The sequence below is a fragment of the Homalodisca vitripennis genome, chromosome 5 (assembly GCF_021130785.1).
Source record: "Homalodisca vitripennis isolate AUS2020 chromosome 5, UT_GWSS_2.1, whole genome shotgun sequence".
NCBI lineage: Eukaryota > Metazoa > Arthropoda > Insecta > Hemiptera > Cicadellidae > Homalodisca > Homalodisca vitripennis.
The window spans coordinates 168,099,151-168,123,189 of record NC_060211.1 but is presented as its reverse complement, the minus strand read 5'-3'; the positions used below and the strand labels follow the sequence as shown (position 1 = coordinate 168,123,189).

Genomic DNA, 24,039 nt, shown 5'->3' with positions numbered 1-24,039 from the left:
GTCATTTCTATACCGAAGAAGCCTTGTGTCCGATTCAATGGAATGATCGACAACCCTCATCAGATCGACATTGACCTCTCTTATCTGCTTCTTTAATCTGCAGTTTTTTTGACGCAAGTTCGTCAGCATCAGAGGCTCCCGACGAGGCGACAGGCGTAGGCACTTCGAGTGAGTTTGTAGTTTTTTTTTTTATGGGGGCAGCTCCAATCAGGTCAGGTTTTGTTTGCAGCGACAGGGGTCGGTTTCTCTCCCGTAGACGCGTGGAAACGCAGTAGTCCTCGCCCGCCGGTGAACTGATCGATGTGGAGGATCTGGATGGAGTGGCGCTCAGCGCAGGGTCCGGGTCAGGCGTGGAGCAGGCAGGCGGCGAGTCAGATGCAGGGCGGAGTAGGTGAAGCAACGTCGGTCGCAGACCGAGTCCTGGACAGCGGTGACAAAAGCGAACGTATGGTGACTGGGTGTTCGCCGCTGTGTTTTTTATTGCAAACAGTCAGTGCCGTTATATTTGGATCGGTTTTAAGGTTGGGACACACATAACCGCACCGTGTCCGACACGTGAGTCGGCCGATTGTCGGTGCGGGCTCGGCCCGGTTACCGTGAGGCCACCACATGTCCGTATGCAGTCCGAGCGCAACAATCTCACTGTTTGTACTAGAAACATGTTTCTTTTGAATTCGAAGTGACAGATACTTAAAAAATATTCGGAAGATTAAGTATTGCTTGAGAAAATTGTTAATATCATTGTTGTTATTTTTATTAATCGCTGTGGTGAATGAAACATTGTAATGCTACAGTAAAGCTTTGTACAATCAGCTAGCATGTAAAATTTGTAAATATCATTATCTTGGTTATATTTTTTATCCCTATAATTCTTGTTCATTGTGTTTCATTGCAATGAATTTGGGTCAAATACACTATAAACAGTATATTTAGTGTTTTTTGTATTAAGCCCAAGAGCTACAGTGTGATGCCAGAGAGTTTGCCATGTTGCAAGCCCTTTTATAATAATTTGTAAAACATAGTAAATATTTGTAAAATATATACTCAAGAACTTAAAAAAAGACAGATTTTACTAAATGTTTTTCTTTTTATAGCTCCGAGGACAAATAATTTATTGCCAGAATTAGTCATAAATAGTAGAAACATAAAATATATTATGTCCGAGTATGGTTGATCGGTCAAAATGATATTGACTATTTGTTTAAGATAATACATTAGTGTATGGTTAGTCTTGTCTGCTAAGTTATAATAATATTTAAATAGACACGTTAGAGCATTATAAAATAATTATTTATAATATAATATGTAACGTTACATGTGTAAAGACTAATATTTAAATTGTAAATCATGCATAAATCCTTTTTGTTTAATACAGCACACTAGTTATACTAAATTTAAACTTTGATACGTAAGAGTACATTATTTACTACATAAGCTACAATAACTCATTTTTATCATTTCATTCTTGCTCGATTCCGCTATTTTTATTTTTTACCCTTTTTGTATATAGTATCCCCACACAGGCACAGTCTCTTATGGGGTACCTAAATTTCCCTTATTTTGTAAATCTATTGGCCTAATTATTAGTTTCTAATAATAAGTTTCTAATTAAAGAAAAATCTAAAAGGATTACTCTAAGTACATAAATTTGAAATAAAGTAAGTATAAAACATTTTTTTTTATTTGTTATTTACTGCTATTGTAAATACGTTACGTCATAGTATTATTTATTATTAAGCACTGGCAATAATATTTATTTGTAATATTCAGTTTGTTATTATGGGGAAATAAATGATTTATTATTATTATTATTTATTTTTAACATGGGTTTTTCTTGCTTGAAAATCTTATTGTAAATAAAATATTTTTTATTTTTAATTTATTGAAGTAAAAAGAATAAAAAAATAAAAATGTCATAGAAACATTCTAAATATGACCCTTACAAAATACCGGAATAAATGTATCAAGTAACTTCAATACATCAAAGAAAAATAGATTTTCGCGCAAATAATTACAAGCTTGTTATTTTTTAGTTAATGAAAAATGTTTATAGATTTTTCATAATTCGAATTTAGTTGTTTAAAATCACTTAAGGTACAACATGGTTTTCAAATTTGTTGTAATAAGAAAATATGCACAATAAGATAGTATGACTAGTTTACTCTAAAGTAAGAAAATGTAATACTTTTATCAATAAATATGATTTTGTACGCGAACACAGGATGTAGAGTTAGTAGGCTATACTAAATAATTCACTAAAATAGAACGTGTAGACTACCTACTTAAATAGTTTTAAAAAGAAGAACGCAACAGTAAACAACATATGATGCCGCTTGTAGACCGCACCGTGCCCGTCAAAATTCAAACTAAAACATATCGGTGACGGTGCGGGCACGGTGCGGCCACGACGGTCCGGTGTCGGTGCGGACATGTGTGGACTTTGCAGGTTGAAAACTGCGCTGCAATTTATTTGCCCAGCATACGGCCGACTGACGTGTCGGGCGCGGTGCGGTTATGTGTGTCCCAACCTTTAATCGATGCGCTGTAAATTTTTTTCCGAGACATCGCCAAGATATGTAAAGAATACAGGGTTTCCCGGTTTTTGTTTTTTCTATTGTAAATTGCATATTTTTGTCAATAATAAATTAATGAATAAATAAATAAATAGATAAAATGAAAAGTCACGATTATTAAAAGAACCTAAGTAATAAATTTATAAGAAATAAAACTTATTAAGGTTGGGACACACATAACCGCACCGTGCCCGACACGTGAGTCGGCCGAGTGTCGGTGCGGGCTCGGCTCGGTTACCGTGAGGCCACATATTTCCGTATGCAGTCCGAGCGCAACAATCTCACTGTTTGTACTAGAGCATGTTTCTTTTGAATTCGAAGTGACAGATACTTAAAAAATATTCGGAAGATTAAGTATTGCTTGAGATAATTGTTAATTTCATTGTTGTTATTTTTTATTAATCGCTGTGGTGAATGAAATATTGCAATGCTTCAGTAAAGCTTTGTACAATCAGCTAGTATGTAAAATTTGTAAATATCTTTATCTTGGTTATATTTTTTATCCCTATAATTCTTGTTCATTGTGTTTCATTGCAGTGAATTTTGGTCAAATACACTATAAACAATATATTTGGTGTTTTTTTTTGTATTAAACCCAAAAGCTATAGAGTTTGCCATGTTGCAAGCCCGTTTATAATAATTTGTAAAACATAGTAAATATTTGTAAAATATATACTGGAGAACATACAAAAAACAGATTTTACCAAATGTTTTTCTTTTATAGCTCCGAGGACAAATAATTTATTGCCAGAATTAGTCAAAAATAGTAGAAACCTAAATATATTTTCTAAAAAAATTAGAGTATGGTTGATCGGTCAAAATGATATTGAGTATATGTTTATGTATATGTTTGTTTGAGTATATGTTTTAAGATAATAAATTAGTGTATGGTTAGTCTTGTCTGCTAAGTTATAATAATATTTAAATAGACACATTAGAGCATTATAAAATAATTATTTATACTATAATATTTAATGTTACATGTGTAAAGCCTAATATTTGAATTAATTTTAAATCATGCATAAATCCTTTTTGTTTAATACAGCACACTAGTTATACTAAATTTAAACTTTGAAACGTAATATTACATTATTTACTACATAAGCTACAATAACTCATTTTTATCATTTCATTCTTACTCGATTCCGCTATTTTTATTTTTTACCCTTTTTGTATATAGTATCCCCAACACAGGCACAGGTACCTCTTATGGGGTACCCAAATTTCCATTATTTTGTAAATCTATTGGCCCTAATTATTAGTTTAAAGAAAAGAAAGAAAAATCTAAAAGGATGTAACCTACTTTTTTATATATTTTATTACTCTAAGTAAATACGAGTAAATTAGAAATAAAGTAAGTAGAAAACATCTTTTTGTATTTGTTATTTACTGCTATTGTAAATACGTTATGTTATAGTATTATTTATAGAAAAACATTTAATTTTATAGCTCCTCGTATATATAACATTATTCCTGGAAATATAAAAGCTTTACCAAGTTTAAAGTTATTTTTACGCAGTCTAAGAAGCTGGTTGTTCAAACAAGACAGTATAGACTACCTATTCAATGTAGTGGGCTAAGGCGTGACTTGTGGCTGGGGCGCCTCGCATTACTGCCTTCCATGCATGGACTGAGCTTTGACGGGCGGAGTGTCTCCGCTCAGAGCCGCATGATGGAGCAAGTGGCGAGGATGCCTTCAGTCTGAGTGGCGACCTTGCAGCAACATTCACAACAATTCGTACACTTACACCTACATACAATATTATCTAAGTAAAGAATGCACCCATACCAACACATAAACCGACACACACTCACACACACAAAACGCTGCTCAAATCACGAAAACCTACAGACAGACAAAGTCATTTTTTTTTTCTTTTTTAGTTTTTTTCTTGACACATTTAAACTTTTACGGCCAAAGTTAGGGACATATGATCAGCACCTAAAAAGAATATTTTCCTATCATTATTTGTAGTCTATTAATTATATAATGAGTAAGCTACTATATTATTTATTTAATTATTATGCTCGACTTATAATATTTTGTCAATGTAGAAGATGTACCTCTGCACAGGCTTGCCTTTAGAGGTATATTATATTTCCCAAAATATAAAAAAAAGATGAATTATTTAGAGCTGGGGGAGAGTATTTTAAGTATGTTAGTTAACCAAAACGTGTTTTTTTATTTTTTATTTTAATTTTAGTACATTCTAGGAAAACAGTTAAGTTAAACTTTTTAGATTATATTGATGTCTATGTAAATATTAATATTTTAATTTTGTGAGCTTCAATTATCTTAGTGTAAATCTTATAGCATATTTTTTCTGGTCGACACCCTGGCAGGTCAAGGACTTTATTGTATACATATCTGTTATTGTTTTATTATGTATTAACTATGTTTTATTTTTGGGAAATAAATATTTTCTTTCTTTCTTTCTTTATTACTAAGCACTGGCAATAATATTTATTTGTAATATTCAGTTTGTTATTATGGGGGAAATAAATGATTTATTATTATTATTTATTTTTAACATGGGTTTTTATTGCTTGAAAATCTTATTGTAAATAAAATATTTTTATTTTTACTTTATTGAACTGAAAAGAATAAAAAAAATGTTATAGAAATATTCTAAATATGACCATTACAAAATACCGGAATAAATTTGTCAAGTAACTTCAATACATCAAAGAAAAATAGATTTTCGCGCAAATAATTACATGCTTGTTATTTTTTAATTAATGAAAAATGTTTATAGATTTTTCATAATTCGAATTTAGTTGTTTAAAATCATTTAAGGTACAACATGGTTTTAAAATTTGTTGTAATAAGAAAATATGCACAATAAGAAAATATGACTAGTGTACTCTAAGGTAAGAAAATGTAATACTTTTAATAATAAATATGATTTTGTACGCGAACACAGGATGTAGCGTTAGTAGGCTATACTAAATAATTCCACTAAAATAGAACGTGTAGACTACTTAAATAGTTTTAAAAAAGAAGAACGCAACAGTAAACAACATATGATGCCGCTCGTAGACCGCACCGTGCCCGTCAAAATTCAAACTAAACATATCGGTGACGGTGCGGGCACGGTGCGGCCACGACGGTCTGGTGTCGGTGCGGACATGTGTGGACTTGCAGGTTGAAAACTGCGCTGCAATTCTTTAACCGTATGACGGCCAGCATACGGCCGACTGACGTGTCGGGCGCGGTGCGGTTATGTGTGTCCCCAACCTTTAGATTAACAATAAAAACAGTTTCTCTACAGCAAAAAGGTGCTTCTGTCGGTGGGAATCGAACCAATGTGTACTGAGATGCTATGCCGTGACCCCTACTATTGCTGCCACGCAGGTAGAAAAGATGTGGTAGTTGCTTCTTGTTCATACGGCTCGTCGCTCTGTGGTTGTGTCAAAAATGGAGTTGCACAGTTGTATTGCAAGTCTAACCTTGCTATTTTTGCGACTAGGTTTAGGGCTAAAACTAACAGATAAATAAACTATCCAACTCACTGTAAGGCGTTATTTATCGGTAACTTAAAAGTGTTCTTCAGTAACTAATTCTAACAAAACTGTGATGTAAAACCTTGCAAAATTTCGTCTATGCCAGTGCCGCGCTCGTATGTACTTTCTTGGCAGTATACTTTGATGATCAGTAGGATATTAATACGTACAGATTCGAAGACCCTAATGTTTCATTTTATAGAGCCTAAAAGTTAGTTTTTGCTTTCAAAAATTATTTTTCAAAGTTTGTTATTTCACTTTTCATTCTTCATGTATATAAAACGAGTTCAGGTACATTCAATCAGGTATGCTGATCGTCTGATTTTAATTTCTAACATTCACTCTATTCGCAACAATTTGAGTGCGGAATTACTAAATATATACCTGTAAACTTATTTTATTTCAGTTTCCTTATTCTATACACCTATTGTTATATTCTTACATGTATTTCTTATATATGTTACAACCTTTTATCATATGTACATGTTAAAAATTTTATTTCTGATGATAAATAGACAGTTTATTAACCATATGAAATACCTTGGGATAATTACCGGTTTCTCAGATCAATCTAGACCAGAAATTAGATGAGCTACCGTTTGTAAAGACAACCTTTCGACCACTGCGTTGAAAATCCAATTTCAAATTGGTCCCTGACGTTTTTAACAAAAAAATTAATCCCTAAAAAATTTAGGTAATTGCTGTAAAAAAATCCATTACTCGAAAAAAATTAAAATATGTGGGAAAAATATTTCAAAAGCCATGGATATAAACAAAGATAAGGAAAGGATTCCAATTAATTGATCATTTCAATCAAGGGTCAACGAAAGGTTAAAACTCTAACGATGTAAAATATGAAGGAGATTTATTCAAGAAATATTACGCGAACGTCGGGGACCCGCCTAGCCCGGTTTTTCCTGTAACCTGGGTCCGTCACGAAAGATACTGAGTTACCTGGTGGACGCTTACTTCCGGGTAGAATCTATAACGGGCCCCGAAACTCCAGCACGTTGTCACGGATATGAAGGGCGGCTCGGCTCCCGGCAGTGATAACATTCTAGCTTAATTCCTTCAAATTATATTTGGCCTATTTAATTTTTCCCTTGCTTCATATAATAAATCAGAATATTAATGAGGGCATTTTCCCAATAACTTTCAAACTTGGAAAAGTAATCCCGTTTTAATAAAGGGTAAAGTAATGATCATGATTTTGGGTGGACTTCCCAAGTACGTTCATTATTATTAACAGTAAATATTCATTAAATTTATCTACAGTAATGAATGTGATTGAATGATAACATATAAAAAATATATATCTTCTTACTGGCCGTTCTTGTATATGTTTATTCTTTACGCCTCTGAAACTACTAAGTTACGTATTGACTGTTTACATTTCTTTCAGTGGCAATCCAAAATTTACCCAAAGAATTATATTGCTTGTTTTGTTTTTTTACGGTTTTTTAAAACTATTGAATTATGGCATTAAGAGCACAATCATATTTTTAAATTTTTGCTATGACCAATTTTTAAAGCCCATCCAAGCAGCTGCCACGCTCGGATGTTGCTTGATCCCGAACCGTTACACTGTGCCATTGGCGAAAAGGAAATGTTCGCCTTGCTTACAAACTATAAAAAAACTAAGGTTGCTATGGGCTAATGAAACAAATCATAGGATTTAGTTACAAATACTGCTTTATCTAAACAGTGGTTTAGCAAGAAGACCTATAATATTTCGTGAAAAAATATCCGTATTTCTTTATAGTACCTTGAGAATGAAATTATGTTCAGATCAAATATTTCCCCCATATCTGAACTTCCTAGTTTAAATGAGGGTAAATAATGGTCTATAATGGTCATAGTAGGATATTATTTGTATTTAGGAGAACATGATAATTTAGAAAACAAATTTATTCCTAAACCAAGCATTTTTCAGACATAATATATTTGTATGTTAAACTGTTTTTATTTTAACCCCTAAATATATTTTAATGACAGGTGGATTTATTACCAAACAATACAAACTTGGAAATGAACTAATTTTCGATATTAGCGTTATGCTCCTTATAAGTTATAATTGTGTATTTTTGTGCATTCAATATAATTAAGGGAAATCAAGTTACATGAAATTAAAGTTTAGTTTATATCCGATTTCTATACAAATATTTCAATATATTTTAATTTTATAGATTGTTTTTGTTCACAAACGCATTTATATAGTTAAAGGGACGAAACAAACACGATAATAGCACTCAAGAATCAAGTACTTAATAAAACCAATATCCGTAAAAGATTTAAGGGTATTCGTAGGGGTAACACGTTCACGGTCAAAATTTGTTCAAAGGGACTTTTATAATTACTTTCTTAGAAAGTAGGGCTGTAGGGTGACTTGTGCAAATTTAGCAGTTCTACATCAATGAACCGCAGTTTACAGAAGTTTATAATAATGAAGCAATGGGGATTTCCAAAATGGTCATTCCAATGTATGTCCGCTATATTTTTCACTAGACCAGCGGATGTGTTTTGTTATGGGTGAGAGGCATTACGGTGCAGTAAACCATATTAAATAAAACCAAAGTCGCAGTTATTTCCGGTGAATTATTCCCTTACGGGGAGATTTGTGTTCATGGAAGGTTTGTGAAATGGCCATATACTCATTTGATCTTTACATTCATTGCAAACAATGTTTTGTATAAATAATTTACGGAGTGTTTGAATGAGTAGACTGTAGAAAACAAACAACACATGGGCGTTACAACTAAATATATCTATTTAGGATATAAAAAACATCCTCACTACATGCTCAGCACATAGAACGCCATTACGTTTACTTACGTATGTTAGCGAAAGTGATGTATTGCATTTCTCAGTTCAACATAATTTGTTTTAGATAAAATATATGTTTAAGCGAAACGTACAACTTTCCTATATGACTGACCATTCCTATCCAAAGGCGTATGGTGGGGGGGGGGGGGGGTGGGGGGGGGGGGGGGTGGGGGGGGGGGGGGGTGGGGGGGGGGGGGGGTGGGGGGGGGGGGGGGTGGGGGGGGGGGGGGGTGTTGCAATACATGCTGACAACGCAACGAACACTGCAACAAGTGTGAACTATTAGTGTACCTCAACAGGATTATATAACGTTTACTAAACAAGACTAAATCAGTGAAGAACTGTATTACACAGTAAAACAACAAACTATGAAAATATTTTACTAATTCAATACAAAAATATAGGTTGGGAACTCATTTACACTAACTAATAATTTGTAAGAGCTTTTAACTGAACCCAAAGGTTCAAAACAGTTAACAAAACTCCTGAAAAAGAATATTTCGTGGATATAAACTCAAACTCAATTAAATAGAAATTAGCTTGACAATAAACAACCATTAAACCCTTGGATGTTTTTGTTGAATAGGGAAATTTTGTTGAATGTTTTGTTCCCAATAGTTCCTCAGGGAACTGTGTTGGGACCACTCTTATTTTTAATTACCGTTAAATAACCACAAAATCCCTATTATATGCTGACGATACTAATATCTTAAATACTGCTGATAATCTAAATACTGAATGAATTTAATTTACTATCTCAAGCCACTGTAACATATGCTACTACTTGGTTCAGAACAAATGGATTTTTACTTAATGAAACTAAAACTCAAAAGATGTTATCTACATTAAGAACTATAGACAACAATTTAATATTGAAGAGAAATGGTTTTTTAGGACTAAATCTTTAGCATCTATAATGATATCTATAATATGTTAAGTTGGCAGGCTTATACAAACTATATATCCTCAAAATTATCAAGAGTTATATCTTTTTAAACAATTGACAAGTTGTGTATCAAATTAACTATTTGAAAAACTGCATATTATGCTTATTTTTAGTTTTACAATACAGTTTAATATAGATACTATAGATAATATACTTTTATTTAGAAACTGTTCTAGGATTGATGAAATTTTATCAACTAGTTCTATTTAATAATCAAAGCGAAACTTAGAAAGAGCTAAGAGAGTAAGCCATGTCATTGGATCAAAGAGTTCAACTTTGTTAAATAATCAATAACTAGAGGTAAATACAGTGATATCAATAAACCAATGGTTGTTTGGTATATTTTCCGTAAGTTGCAAAGAACAAAAGAAGCAGATAAACAAGCTGCCCCCTATAAAAAAGGTTTTGGAAGTAGAATATAAGTCCCTGTTTAAGTACAGAAAATGTCTTCAATTCTAAAATCTTACGACTTCCATACATTATACAATGCAGAAAGCTCTTACCTGTTGATATTGAGTCACAGCCGTGGTCAAACAGCTCGCCTAGAGGTGTGGAAGAGTCGGTTCTGCGAGCCTGCTTGCCGTCGATGGCATCAAGGCTCTGGTATACGAACAGTCCCAGGGCACACAGTAGGAACGCCCATCTAGGTGCCTGAAAAGAAAGTTTAGTATTGGACACAACACTTAAGACTTTTACCACGACTCTCTAATTAACTGAAATGTCATAGTAATGTATCTTAATGAACTAAAAATGTATGTATAAAAACTGTTATGCCAAATCACTAAACACCACAAGCTGCATAAAATGTTACAAGAATACTTAAAATTTGTAAATTTTATCCTAAAACCAAATGTACCTCATTCAAAATTGCAACAAATAAGAAGAGTTTAGCTTAGTTAAATCACAATATACTGAACAATTAGACAAAAACAGTAAATAGCTGATTCTTTGTTGCAGGTACTAATAGTTGGGTAATATAATTAGGTAGTATGAAGTAATTACTTGAATGTCAGTGAATAAATCAGCAAGCACTTTGTCTGCTGAGCAATTGATCAGGATTTCCCAAACTGATATAATTTACTTTAAAATTAAGGGGATAAACCTTTGATGCTTCAAATTTTGTTCAGAATTGCTCAATAAAAATTCCATTTAGTCTACAGTCATACTTCACGTTCTTAGACCATGATCTACTGTTAAAGATGGTTGTCTTTGTGTACATACAAGATAGCAGGTTTTATAGTAAGTTAACTGTTATATGGTACCTGTTATAATTCAAGGGCTGTCCAGAAGGTATCAGAATCAGAATCTTAAAATGTCAATAAACACAGTTCACAGTGTAATAGACTGAGTCAATTTTTACTAAAATTAAACATAATAAAAATAATACGTTAGCCTAGATTAGGCCTACTTATAAGCCATACTAAACTGTCTAAATTATCCTCTTCATACTCCTTAACTGAGTAGTATGCATTATTTTTTTTAAAACTATAGTTGTCTTAAATCTGTTATAGGGCATATTTCTGTATGGTACTGTCAACCTTATTAAAAAGTCATACCTATATCGAAGTATCTTATATTCGGTGATTACTCCTTATCTATACAGCTACTTTTATCAGATTCAGCATGCACTATCTTTTTACCCTTCTACTTGCACTAAGAATAGTACTCATTCACACCTTTAATAAGCATCTGCCCATCAATGTTCATTGCACGTGTTTCTCCAGATTTTTCTATCAAGAGTTACATAATGTGAAGATCAGTGAATTTGCATTAAGTCTTGTTTCAAACTTGGGAATACGGGTTTAGAGATGACTCAAATGATCCTTCAAACTTTTCAGGTGGAAGCCATATCTCCGACTTCCGTGAAATTGTGGTTCAACAATTTGTTTGAAAGATAGCCCCGGTTCGGTTGAAAGTGATCAGTCTCCTGGTCAGCCTTCATCAATCCAAAAACTTGAAAGTGTGTGGTTAGCGATAAAAGCGGACAAACTTTCAAAAGTGCTCAAGTTGGAGAAAGATTTAGATATACCAAAATCCATTGTTGCTGACATTCTGTCCAAGGATTTGGATTTGAAATGAGTGCTTGTGAAATTCATCCTAAAATTGCTCACCGATGATCAAAAGGAGAGGCATTTGAAGTTGCACAAAGCTTGTATAAGACTATTACCTCCAATTTTTGTAAAAAAGTTATCACCGCCGATAAGACATAGGTTTATGGTCACGAAACAAAAGCCCAATTACAAGACCAATACGCTTCAGAAGACCACACAGTTACCAAGGAGTACTACCTAGAAGTTTAGGTATGCAGTGTGGTGAAAACATCCTAATTGTGGGCCGTTGGAGACAGGGATACTTCACCACGATATTGTTTCAATCCTCTCAGATGATTCACAACTTTTGGCCTAATACCACACCAGCCAAGTGCCACACCCTCAAGCTCAAGTTCTTTTTGTCAAGGTATCACACGTGATTTGTTCTGCAAATACTATATTTACAAGTCATTCCAATGCCCAAATCACATGAAAAGCTTGGAAATAAAAGAATAACTCTAAGTTTGCATTGCCAAATTTCCTGATCATCTCACATCTTGGTAAAAAATTGGTTAACACCATACTAATCTTGAATTATTATGGTATTAAAACGTTTATTTGAAAGTCTAAACCAAATCGCAATTACAGTGGAGTCCCGCTAATCCGAACACGTGTAATCCGAACGTCGGTTAATCCGAACAGGTCCAGCAGGAATTATTTATAACGATAATGAACAGTTATAGGAACTAATTACTTAAAAAATGAAAATGGGTGCATCATTTCGTACATAAACAAAGAAAACTTTAATTAAATAGACACAGTATTTTATTAAGACAAATTGTGTACGGTACAGTACAAAAATAATGAAGTTAAATACAGTACCAAATTGAAACTTATAGGTTAAGTATGAGTTAAATTACTGTATTAAGTGAAATCAAAATTGGACGTACAGTACTGATATTATTATTGAGTACAATATTAATTGTTAAAAGACATAAATTCAGTAATTGTCTTCTGTCGCATTGAAGAGAGTCTATTGGATGACGCGTAGTTTCGCCATCGTGTCATAAACATGATATCGGCAGGTGTAGCAGTAGCCTGTTGCTCTAAGTATCGTAGTGCAAGGTTAAGCGCTGCTGCACCGTCTGCGTGTGGCACCAACTCTTCTTTATCACCCAGGTTCTCATCGTCACTTCCTTCCTCCTCACACTCGATTGATTCTTGAGTGACTGCCGCAACTATGTCGTGATCAGTTAGGAATTCGGAGCACGCACCATCTGCTACCATCCATTCATTGACGTCTGTTTCATCTGCTTTCTCGCAACCAGGAATTGCTTGAACTAGCCATAACACATTTTCTCTATCGTTGTCTGCTTGGTTGTCTTGGAACGCAAGGGTAGGCCATACTTTTGTCCAAGACTTCCTCAAAGTTTGGTCTGTAATGTTCTCCCAAGAATCAGCAATCCAATACACAACATCCTTGATGTTAGTTTGTTTTATTTTTTGAACCAAAGAGACTGATTCATCTACAATCAGGTTTCGCAAAAACTGCTTGCGGTATTTAAGTTTAAGTGATTGCAACACACCTTGGTCCATTGGCTGCAATAAGGCTGTAACATTTGGAGGTAAAAATGATACTTTAATTTCACCACTAGAAAGTTCTTCGGTATTTGGGTGCGATGGCGCATTGTCAATGAAGAGAATAGCACGTGGGGGTAAATCATTGTCATTACTGAATTTAGAACGGTGTTTGATATTTATTGAGGAGAGAATGTTTACTAAACAAGGATATTGTGCCTTGCTCTCCACCTCCCTAGGTAACTGTAATCTGTTACCTTGTGTAGCAGAGTTGCTGGAATCTGCAACTCCTCAGCTACTTATCAGAAAATCAAGTTTAAATTTATATACATTTGAGGTTTAAGTTCAGTCTCAATAAATTTTGAAAAAGGGCACTCCAGAAAGAAGGAGTATGTAAAAGCGAGTCGAACGCTCGTACCGCCCAGAGAATTGTGATTATCATCAATGACATGACATCACTTCTTCTCACTATAATGTTGTCTTGTAGTGGTCTTCGGACCTATCTACGACTGAAGAGACTAAACAAAGTCGAAACAACAGAAGCACACCTCCATCCTGAAAGACGGAATGGTTGTAATTTATTGACGCAGGCTCAATCAATTTAGAACATGCAAGCCACGCCGGAACGGATTCGGACACACACGAAACGTAACGTGCGCCGACATCAATACTCGGAGAGGTTGATGTTTTGGTTTTGAATTCTAAATGTAATTAAAACAATTGGCAAAGGGTTTATCCCTTTCAACCTTATAAAATGATAACCTGTAATGGCGTCAATAATTCCCCATCACTATTACGCGCAACCGGGTTAAAAGACGTGGGGCACGCTGATTTTAATCGCAGCTATCAACCAGTAAAAGCCATCTTGGCTATGGGAACCCACACGATCGCCGGATAAGCAGATGCTGACACGAATTGTGAAATAGAGCCTAAACGTGCAACTGTTTGATGGTACAAACGATCTTGAACGTCTGATTGAGAAGACGACCTCATATCACCGAGGATTTAAGAACTACACACCCTACCGCAACACCTTATACCAATACAAATTTTGAGTGTTACACTAGTTAGGTGCAAGTATTCAACACTTCACTTCTATATTTAAAATTCTAAATTTTGAAGGTTTGTGGAAAGAAGCAAAGTGCTATGAATTTGGGGTTTACATCAGGTAAGAACGCCCTAGTGGCGGATCGTTTCATCCAATGTAAATGTGTGTTGCCTTGAGCAACACCAAGAAGTACCATCTGTTTCGGTCTCAGAGCTAAAAAGCTCGTACCTCATCAGGTGTACACTTTAGTACACGACAGATTTAATAATTAAAGGTTAACTTCAGATGAAGAGATTCTGAAGTATAAAATTTCGAAAACGAATTAAAATCAATTGAAACTTAATTCGGTCAAACTTGTAATTTTTGAAATTTTGGAACAAACTGATTTCTGAGTTCACGGGGGCACACCCGAGTCTGTATTTAGAACGGTGTTTGATATTTATTGAGGAGAGAATGTTTACTAAACAAGGATATTGTGCCTTGCTCTCCACCTCCCTAGGTAACTGTAAATCTGTTACCTTGTGTAGCAGAGTTGCTGGAATCTGCAACTCCTCAGCTACTTATCAGAAAATCAAGTTTAAATTTATATACATTTGAGGTTTAAGTTTCAGTCTCATTAAATTTTGAAAAAGGGGCACTCCAGAAAGAAGGAGTATGTAAAAGCGAGTCGAACGCTCGTACCGCCCAGAGAATTGTGATTATCATCAATGACATGACATCACTTCTTCTCACTATAATGTTGTCTTGTAGTGGTCTTCGGACCTATCTACGACTGAAGAGACTAAACAAATTGCTGAATTGTTGGACACGGGGTACAAACTCGTCATGAAACCATTGTTTAAACAACTGTCCGTTCATCCACGCTTTTTTCTGGTTCTTGTAATAAACTGGCAATGAGTTCATATTGACATTTTTGAAAGCTCTAGGTCTAGCAGATTTCCCTATCAACATTAGTGGAAGCTTGTGATTACCAGCAGCATTAGAACATGCCATTATTGTTACTCGATCTTTGCTCATTTTAAAACCAGGAGCATGGATTTCTTCTTTAGACGCCAAACTCTTTGTAGGCAGTGCTCTAAAGTTGAGGCCGGTTTCATCAGCATTATAAATTTGCTGTGGAGAATAATTTCCATCCAATATCAAAGTTTCAAATTTACTCACGTATTCCCTTGCTGCATCGTGGTCAGATGAAAGTTGTTCTCCTGTAATTGTCAACTGCCGTATTCCATGGCGCTTCTTCCATCGGTCTAGCCACCCAGTACTAGCATGAAAACATTCACCGCTGTTCATTAATTCATTCAATTGAATTGCCTTTTTCTTGAACAATAGGCCCACTTAAAGGAGTTCCTCTCTCCCTTTCCTGGGAAAACCAAACAAAAAGCGCTTCATCTACTTTATCATACTGAGATTGCTTCACTGTTTGTCTGTTTTCAAGAGTCTGGCCAGAAGAAGTAGCACAATATTGCTCAAGCTTTGCACGATTTTTCCTCCAATCACAAATTGTAGATTTGCCAACATTAAACTCTGTTGCCAATTTAGTCACACTTTCACCCTTATCTAAACGCTGTAGGGCGTCTAGCTTGTCTTTAAGAGTGACGGTAGTATGCTTTCGCTTACTCGCCATAAAAATCAGCTCTCACACTTTTACTACGCAAATAATCACAACAGTGGAATCGATGTTTGCACTGAGATGACAGACGACACAATGCAGACTACAGCGCAATGTGCGGCTATTCTATGAGTCAGTGTGTGTATTTTTGGCACGCCGCTCAGTGGGAGGGGGAGTACAGTCTGACCCGTAGCGCGTGGACCCGTACAATATGCAGTACGCTCACATTGCTTAACAATAGAACTCTCACGCTAAATACGGTAAATGTGCTTAGTATTCGCAAACACGTTTATTTGTCAAGAAATACAATGCAACAGTCATAAAACATGTTTTAATAAACAATGTTGATAATTCTATAACAAAATAGACCCATTCTCAAGTTTAAAACCGTATTTTTCTGTAATTCCGGCTAATCCGAACAATCACATAATCCGAACAGGGCTCGGTCCCAATTAGGTCGGATTAACGGGACTCTACTGTAGTTCAAATAAACTTCCATTTCAGCTATACACGTTTAAGTAAAATATATTTAACACAAGCAGACTTCTAACAAAAAACTTTTCTTGAGTAATGCCAAAACTTTAGATCACACCTAAACATGAGAATTTCTCAATTTTCAAGCCATACAGATACAGCATGTGGGAGTGCCAATGGCCAAGTGGTCTAAGAAGGATGATAATGGGTCTGAGTTAGGATAATGCAGGTTTAAATCTAGTCTGTGATCGTTGCACTTTTTATCAGTGCAACCTTGTCCTACATTGACTCTCTCCCTTATTCTCTTTGATAAGATCCTTGCACAGGCCAGTGACCCATGAGGAACAGAATAATGCTTAAAAAGGGAATCATCATCTTCTTTAAAAAAAAAATGTGAACAAACACCAACGTGATCTGACACCGGAAAAGTTTATGAACTGGAACATGATCTGAAGTCGGAGAGTACCAATCCAAAATGCTTATGGCGAAAAAAGAAAATATTCCTTGAGATAGTACCAAAATTCTAGCTCAGATCACATGAGTGCTCGTAAAGATTACCTTTAACTTTAGTACTACTCGCAAAACTCCCTTGAGGCTTAAGTGCATGGCAGTTGCCGCCCCACAGAAGAAGAAGATATTTATGATAACATAGGCTAATCTAAAACTACTTATATCGCGTAATAACAAGTAGTGCATAGGGATAGAGTGGCCTTTATCTTTTTGACATTGCTTCTTAACCGATTGTCATGAAGACATATAATTTTAACAGCAAGTTAAATAAAATCTGCTCTTTCTGCTTCTCCCCAGAGTCTATATTCATCAGTCTGGCCTAGACCCACCTCTATCAGATGTTTTCTAAGAGGGCCATGTCCAGTCAGCATCCCTAATACTAGTCATATATCCTCCTTAATTTGTTCAAGGAGTGCTGACCATCCTTTCCCATAAGTACCAAGGTCTTTTTACAGATTATGGATCTAACCTTCTTTTCCGAATCTTTTACTAGAGCTATGCTATAGAAGAAGGCTACTACACAGCCTAGCTCTGGGGTCCTACCCAAAGCCTTTCAGAATCTATCTTGGCAAGGGTGTCTGTCTGCTGTTTCATTCTCATGATCGTCTACAGCCCAGCACCAAGCCAAGGGCAACTTTGCTTCTCTTTGCCAGTTCCACTAGTGCATTCTTACATTCCCATACTGCTTTTGAGTCAAAGGAGTTATTAGCTAATATCGATATAAAAGACAGAGTCCACCTAACCTACTCTACCCCAACTTTTAATATTAGAAACCGGATGTTATTTATGATCAACACCACCTAAAAAGATGTTGTTATTTATGATCAACACCACCTAAAAAGATGTTATTTATGATCAACACCACCTAAAAAGATGTTATTTGTGATTACTACTCCCTAAAATGATATACCAAGATAGGCTAGTTTTGTCCTGAGAAAAAGTGTGTGGAATAAGTTACAAACATTGAAATTATGATTTTATACTTCAAAAAACAAGTCCACTGATACCATTGACACGCTTAATATGAGATTGGGTATAGCACAATAAGTGAACATGTTTTTTTATAATAAACAATAAATGGTATTACTTTAATCTATACCTAACAATATAACCAATTAATTCTGATAGTAAACTTAAACAATTACTTAATCTAAATCCTCTGTACCAACTGTGAACACGCTTCCAGGTTGTAAATATAATAGGCCTATTTAAAAGAGACCTCATCAAAATAAAAACTATAGGCTAGTTGACTTTAGAAAACTAAGCAAAATAGCATTGCAAGATTTTCGTCTGTTTGATACATGTGGAACAGTTGGTAAGTAACGATTCTTCGATATAATTATGGAAACCAAATTACATTATAGGTATTCAAATTACAGTATAGTTCGTTTCTACAGTTCAAAGATAGTCCAGTTTGTATACTGTAGGGATACAAACTGGACTTTGTATCCTGTAGGGATATATCCCCACAAAAACTACCAATGTTTTTGAGCATTCTTCGCATTGACGTATTGCCAATATTCAGTTTAAGAGAAGCTCACATTAGGCTTCATTTCAGTGACTGAACCACTTGCTGCAACACTCATCCGTGGTTTTCATTTGTACATGCGGTAGTTGGGCGACCTGAAAAGCCCTTCGCTGTGTCAAAACACTACCTGATCTTCGAAATTTTTCAACAACACTAACAATCACAGCATTACTAGGTGGGTTTTTGTGGAAATGTTCCTGAAAACGTAATGTAGCGTATGACAAGCTTGGCCTACCGGCACGTCCAATTCTGTATGAGCGAAAATAATGCTATACGATAAAAACTTTTTCTACCGATGTTAGCACCAAAAACTAACTCAAATAAAAAAGAAGTAATGAACACAATACTGTGGCAACAATCGAAAATTTAATCAGCTAATCAAGAAGGCAACTTAAGCTGATTCAGTTTCAGTACTGTTTATTATGGCTAATACTGTACGTTACATCTTTATAAATTGCGCGGATAGCACAGAGCAACTGCTTTTGTGAAGGCAGTAGCTAAACCCACATATATATCTAGAAATTTACTACATAATTTCCTCATATTCATTGTCATTTTTAAATTCTCAACAAATTGGTTAATTGCTGTTTATTGTTTACATGACAAATGGCTGTAACTAATAAGTAGGAATCATAAGTTTTGTTAAAAAAATTGTAATATCTAGGCCTAATTATTAATTCAGAAGAAAACAATTGAACCATTCAATAAAAATAACCGAATAAAGAGTGTAGCTCACTTATTAAAATCTACCCATATGATGAATATTAAGTGATATAAAAACCGAGACGTAACAAGAAGAATCTCGTACATTACAATTTTAAAAACATAAATTTTACAATAACATTACAAAACAACAAAACCCACTATGGCCTAAACTTAGATTACCAAAGAAACCTCACAATATTTATAACTTGCTCAGCTTGATATCAACAAGTAACTGCTTTTGTGAAATGGCGGAAAGAATTCTCCACATGAATTACCAGGAGCCAAACCCACATGTTGAAGCCACTTAAACAGATAAGAGTAAAATAAGCAGACCTGGATTTTTATATCGATTAGTACAATTAGCGATACTTAATATTCATTTATCTAATACGCGTTTATGAATCGTATCAACATATCTATAGTCATAATCACAATCATATTTTAAATATAATGAATGAAATATAAATAATGAATGAGCTCTATCAAACAAACAATTAGAACTGGAAATAGGAAAAACTCATAAATAATAATAAAATGATAATATAAAAACATTTATACAGGAAATACGGAATACGCGTAAATATTGATGTTTTCTCATGGGTAGCAATGATTAACTGCATTTATACAGGAAATACGGAATATGTATATTATTTATATATTTTCTCCTGGGTAGTAATGATTAACTGCTCCCGAGAAGTTGTTGAAACATCTTCTCCAAAAACCAAACTCGTCTTTTGTACAAATGCTCACAGAGATTATGTGCAAGCAGGTCAGTTGATATGCCACTTTTTAAACTTTGTTTCACGATCCTCCATGAGCTTTCTACTGTCTGTTATTATCAAAAGAAAATACGTTTATTAACCCTTTGAGTGCCGCAGCGTTTTGCTATATGGTATGCATAAAATGCCGAGTGAAAATGCCTGATTCTCCAAGGGTCTGGTTAAAAATTCATAACAAATTTATTTATTGGTATAATGTCTTGGGTTTTTGTTTTATTTTAGATAATTATATATTCTCTTTACATATAATACATTGATCACTTATGTAACATTTTTATACAAATAAAAAAAAATCATTAACAAAAACTTTATGAGCAAAAACATTTTGTTTTTTATTTTAACACAACTTGGTGTTATTGAAATACTTCATTTTTTCACTTTTAGTTATTCTATCTCATACTCCATTTAATTCTTTAGAAAAAGACATATAGGCCTAACAACTTTTTTATACTTATAAATAAAGTTTGGAAAATAAAATATGAACCACTACAAAAGTAGAAAATTTCTAACCTAACCTAACACTCTGTGTATTGTCTACACTGCTAATGCTTAAATCTAATGCCTGCAATACTAGGTCTTCATTGTCAGCAATGTTTTTACAACTCATTGTTTATAAATATCACTGAACAAACACAAAAACTATACAAATGTATTTAGTAAAGTACTAGATGCGGGTAGGGTACGATAAGCGGACTCGGTTTTTTTATATCGAAGAATGTAACCATTGATAACTAATATTCGGATCTCAAATCCTAGACTATCAATCAATATAAAAGTATTTATATTCCTCAATAACAATCACGTGTTTTAAATAAAAATATGAATTTAATATTTACAGTGATCAAACAAATTATTATAACCAAAATTAGGAAAACTGAAGATGACCATATTTGCTCCTCTCACAGTTACAGTTGTTTCTTTCCCACAAATTTCACAATCTCGGTTTTTCGGTACGAGTCCAACATGTTGAAGCCACGTAAAACATGTCTTATCATCTTTCAAAGCAATGTCATGTAATTTTCTAAAATTGACTGCCATTTTTAATAATCAAATGTTACTTATGTAAAATTGAAATATTACCTTACTCGTATTATTTGAAAGTGGTTAAGTTACAGCTGTTGATGTAGATTATTTAAGTTAATTATTCAAAATAATTAATCAGTACCGATTGTTTATATCGATGGTTATGATTAAGTAGTATCGTTTACCAATTTCAATATAAAAAAACCGGGTCCACTTATCGTACCCTACCCCTAGATGCTTACGATCGCCATAACTCACGGTCAAGTCATTGTTCTACTTACACACAGACTAGAACAACATACACAAACGAAATAATTTGAAGATACAAACACTACAAACCCATTTACACTTAAAAACTTTCAATATCATTTGTGAAATAAACAGCAGCGCAAACAAAACATGTGACGGCTTGTCCGCGTAGCGGTCGATTCTAAACTCGACTGACACGCTCACTTTTCAACCACCGTAAAAATCAGAATCTAACCAGAATGCAACAAAACCTACATCAAAAGTTACGTTGGAATGTGTATGTATAGTCATTGAGCCAATTTAGATAAATACTAGATAAAATATAAGCGTTACTGCAGAAGTCGCATATAGCGATTCTGGCATTTCATGCATATAATGCAGGATCGCTAATCCCGATGCTCCAGCACTCAAAGGGTTAAATGAAAAAGTGTTTATGGTCAATGCAAATTAGTTATTGTTCTTATATCCGTAACGGTTAGTTATAATTAAGTAACATCGTTTGTCACTATTGATATAAAAAACCGGGTCCGCTTATCGTACCCTACCCACTTCAACAACAAATCTCGTCACTTGTGAGGAATATCAGGCAGTGTACGATAAGCAGACCCGTGTTTTATAAAGCTTATTACAATAATCAATACTTTATATTTCGAATAATAGAACTATCAATCGATATCAACATATATAAAATACTAAACTAAAATCACATATTTCAAATAAATAGAAATAATTTTAACAAAATAAGTAGGCTAAATGTCATAAATAATAAAACAACACATAACCATTAATCACACAAAAATTAATACCGGTGATTGGAAAAATGTCATATAAATAAGATAACTTAACAACAAATCGAACATCTTGAACCCAATAAGGACACAGTAAATCATATTTTAGTGTTATTGTGTATAATTTTCTAAAACTATCTCATTTTATTTAAAAGAAGTTATGTACAGAACAAACTGTTTAGAATATGAAAAGGAGCAGATGGTTTAGTTATTGTACTAATTAATTACTATTGGTTGATTATATCGATGGGTATAATAATTAACATCATTTGATAATTTCAATATAAAAAATCGGGTCCGCTTATCGTACTCTATCCGAAATATCTTACATATTTTGCTCATATTCATCACCACTTTCAAAGTCACAAAATAATAGTTACTTCTTGTTGTTTATTGTTTACATTAAAATTACTAAGTTAAAATCATATGGTAATTTAATAAATTGTAATATCGGATTATCCTTCAGACAAAAACAAACGAACCAATCGATAATGGCAATCAAATAACTAGTGTAGGTCGCTTAGTCTACCCACCCTACCCACAGAGACTGCTTATCATACTCTGCGCTGAAGATTTCACAACCCATAAAATTTAACAACACTAATTTCCAAAAGTAAAAGTCCTATACTCAGAACATAGCCTACCTATAGAGAATCTAAGAGAAATAATGATTTTTCTCTTACCTCAGATTTAGCATCAGAACTGTACCACACAAGCAGAAGAGTTGTCAAAATATTCACTAGGAGTCCTAATATTGTAATTAAATTTGGTGCCAACCACATGGGCACCTTGCTAACTAACCAGTTCCAGTACACTTGGAGATAAGGGTCCAGGAGGCTACAACTATCATACTTGTATTTATGTTCTCCCAGGCGTTTTAACTGAGCCGCAGACAGCAATTTATCTTTGAAGAACATCATTATAAAGTTGAGTTCAAAATATCGTTAATATTAAACAACTACAATACTATAAACTGGACAATTATCATACTTCATTTTAACACAAACTGGACAAAAATTTCAAAACACTAGTCACACCACACTGACCACAGTTCACAAAATTAGGACGAATCTCATCTCTCTATACCTACTAGTACGATAAAAAACATCTAAATCTGGGTGAACACAAAACAGCTGTTGCAAAGCATACACAGAATTTTGTTGGCATCTAGATCAATCCAGATCCAGTCAATCAAAACTCCAACGCTAACTAAATATCAAAATTATGTCGTTTCTCTTTTTTATTGAACTGTTTTATCACCTTACAATAATTAATTTATATAGAAATAAAAAATGTTAACAACAACAAAATAAATATAAACAACAACTTCTTCAAATTTAACTCTCATATAGGACATGTTACTATTCTCAGCAGCACCCTTATTTATGACATTGTGTGCGTGCTTATCACGATCGGTTATCTCTAGCAACATTTTCAAATTACAACCATTTTACCTTTCACAAATTTATTTAAATCATTCATAGGGGTTACATTTTTCCTCTACTAAAGCGTGGTACTAAAAAGAAGACTGATTAATATTACATAAACAACGTCTTCAAATTTAAACTTTTAAATTTAACACAATTTAAACTTTCCCTATACATTTTGAATGTGACAATTCAGAGCTTGATTTACACATGGGTTTACAGGGCTATAGCCAAAGCAGTAGATTTTTAGGGGGATCAAAGCGTGGAAAGGTGACTTTGAAATTTATTTAATATCAGCTAAAATACAGTTCCAAAAGAGGTAAATGTATTATAGCAAAACTTACAAAATAGAACAAATATAGAGGAAAAGGGCAGGCTTACTGACAGTATTGCTGCTAGAATTAAAATATTCATAGTCTCTTGTCTTTGTTCGGTAGTCTAGTAA

At 34.0% G+C, this 24,039-nt stretch overlaps 1 protein-coding gene across 1 annotated transcript; it reads right to left on the bottom strand.

Moving 5' to 3' along the window:
• Positions 1–34: 34 nt before the first annotated feature.
• LOC124363703 (choline/ethanolaminephosphotransferase 1-like) lies at positions 35–23,272 on the bottom strand. Its single transcript, XM_046818966.1, has 4 exons — positions 22,851–23,272; positions 10,350–10,497; positions 9,125–9,163; positions 35–420 (listed from the first exon to the last, which is right to left on the bottom strand). The coding sequence occupies exons 1-4, from the start codon at positions 23,085–23,087 to the stop codon at positions 35–37; spliced, it is 810 nt and encodes a 269-aa protein (XP_046674922.1). The 5' UTR covers positions 23,088–23,272.
• Positions 23,273–24,039: the final 767 nt, after the last annotated feature.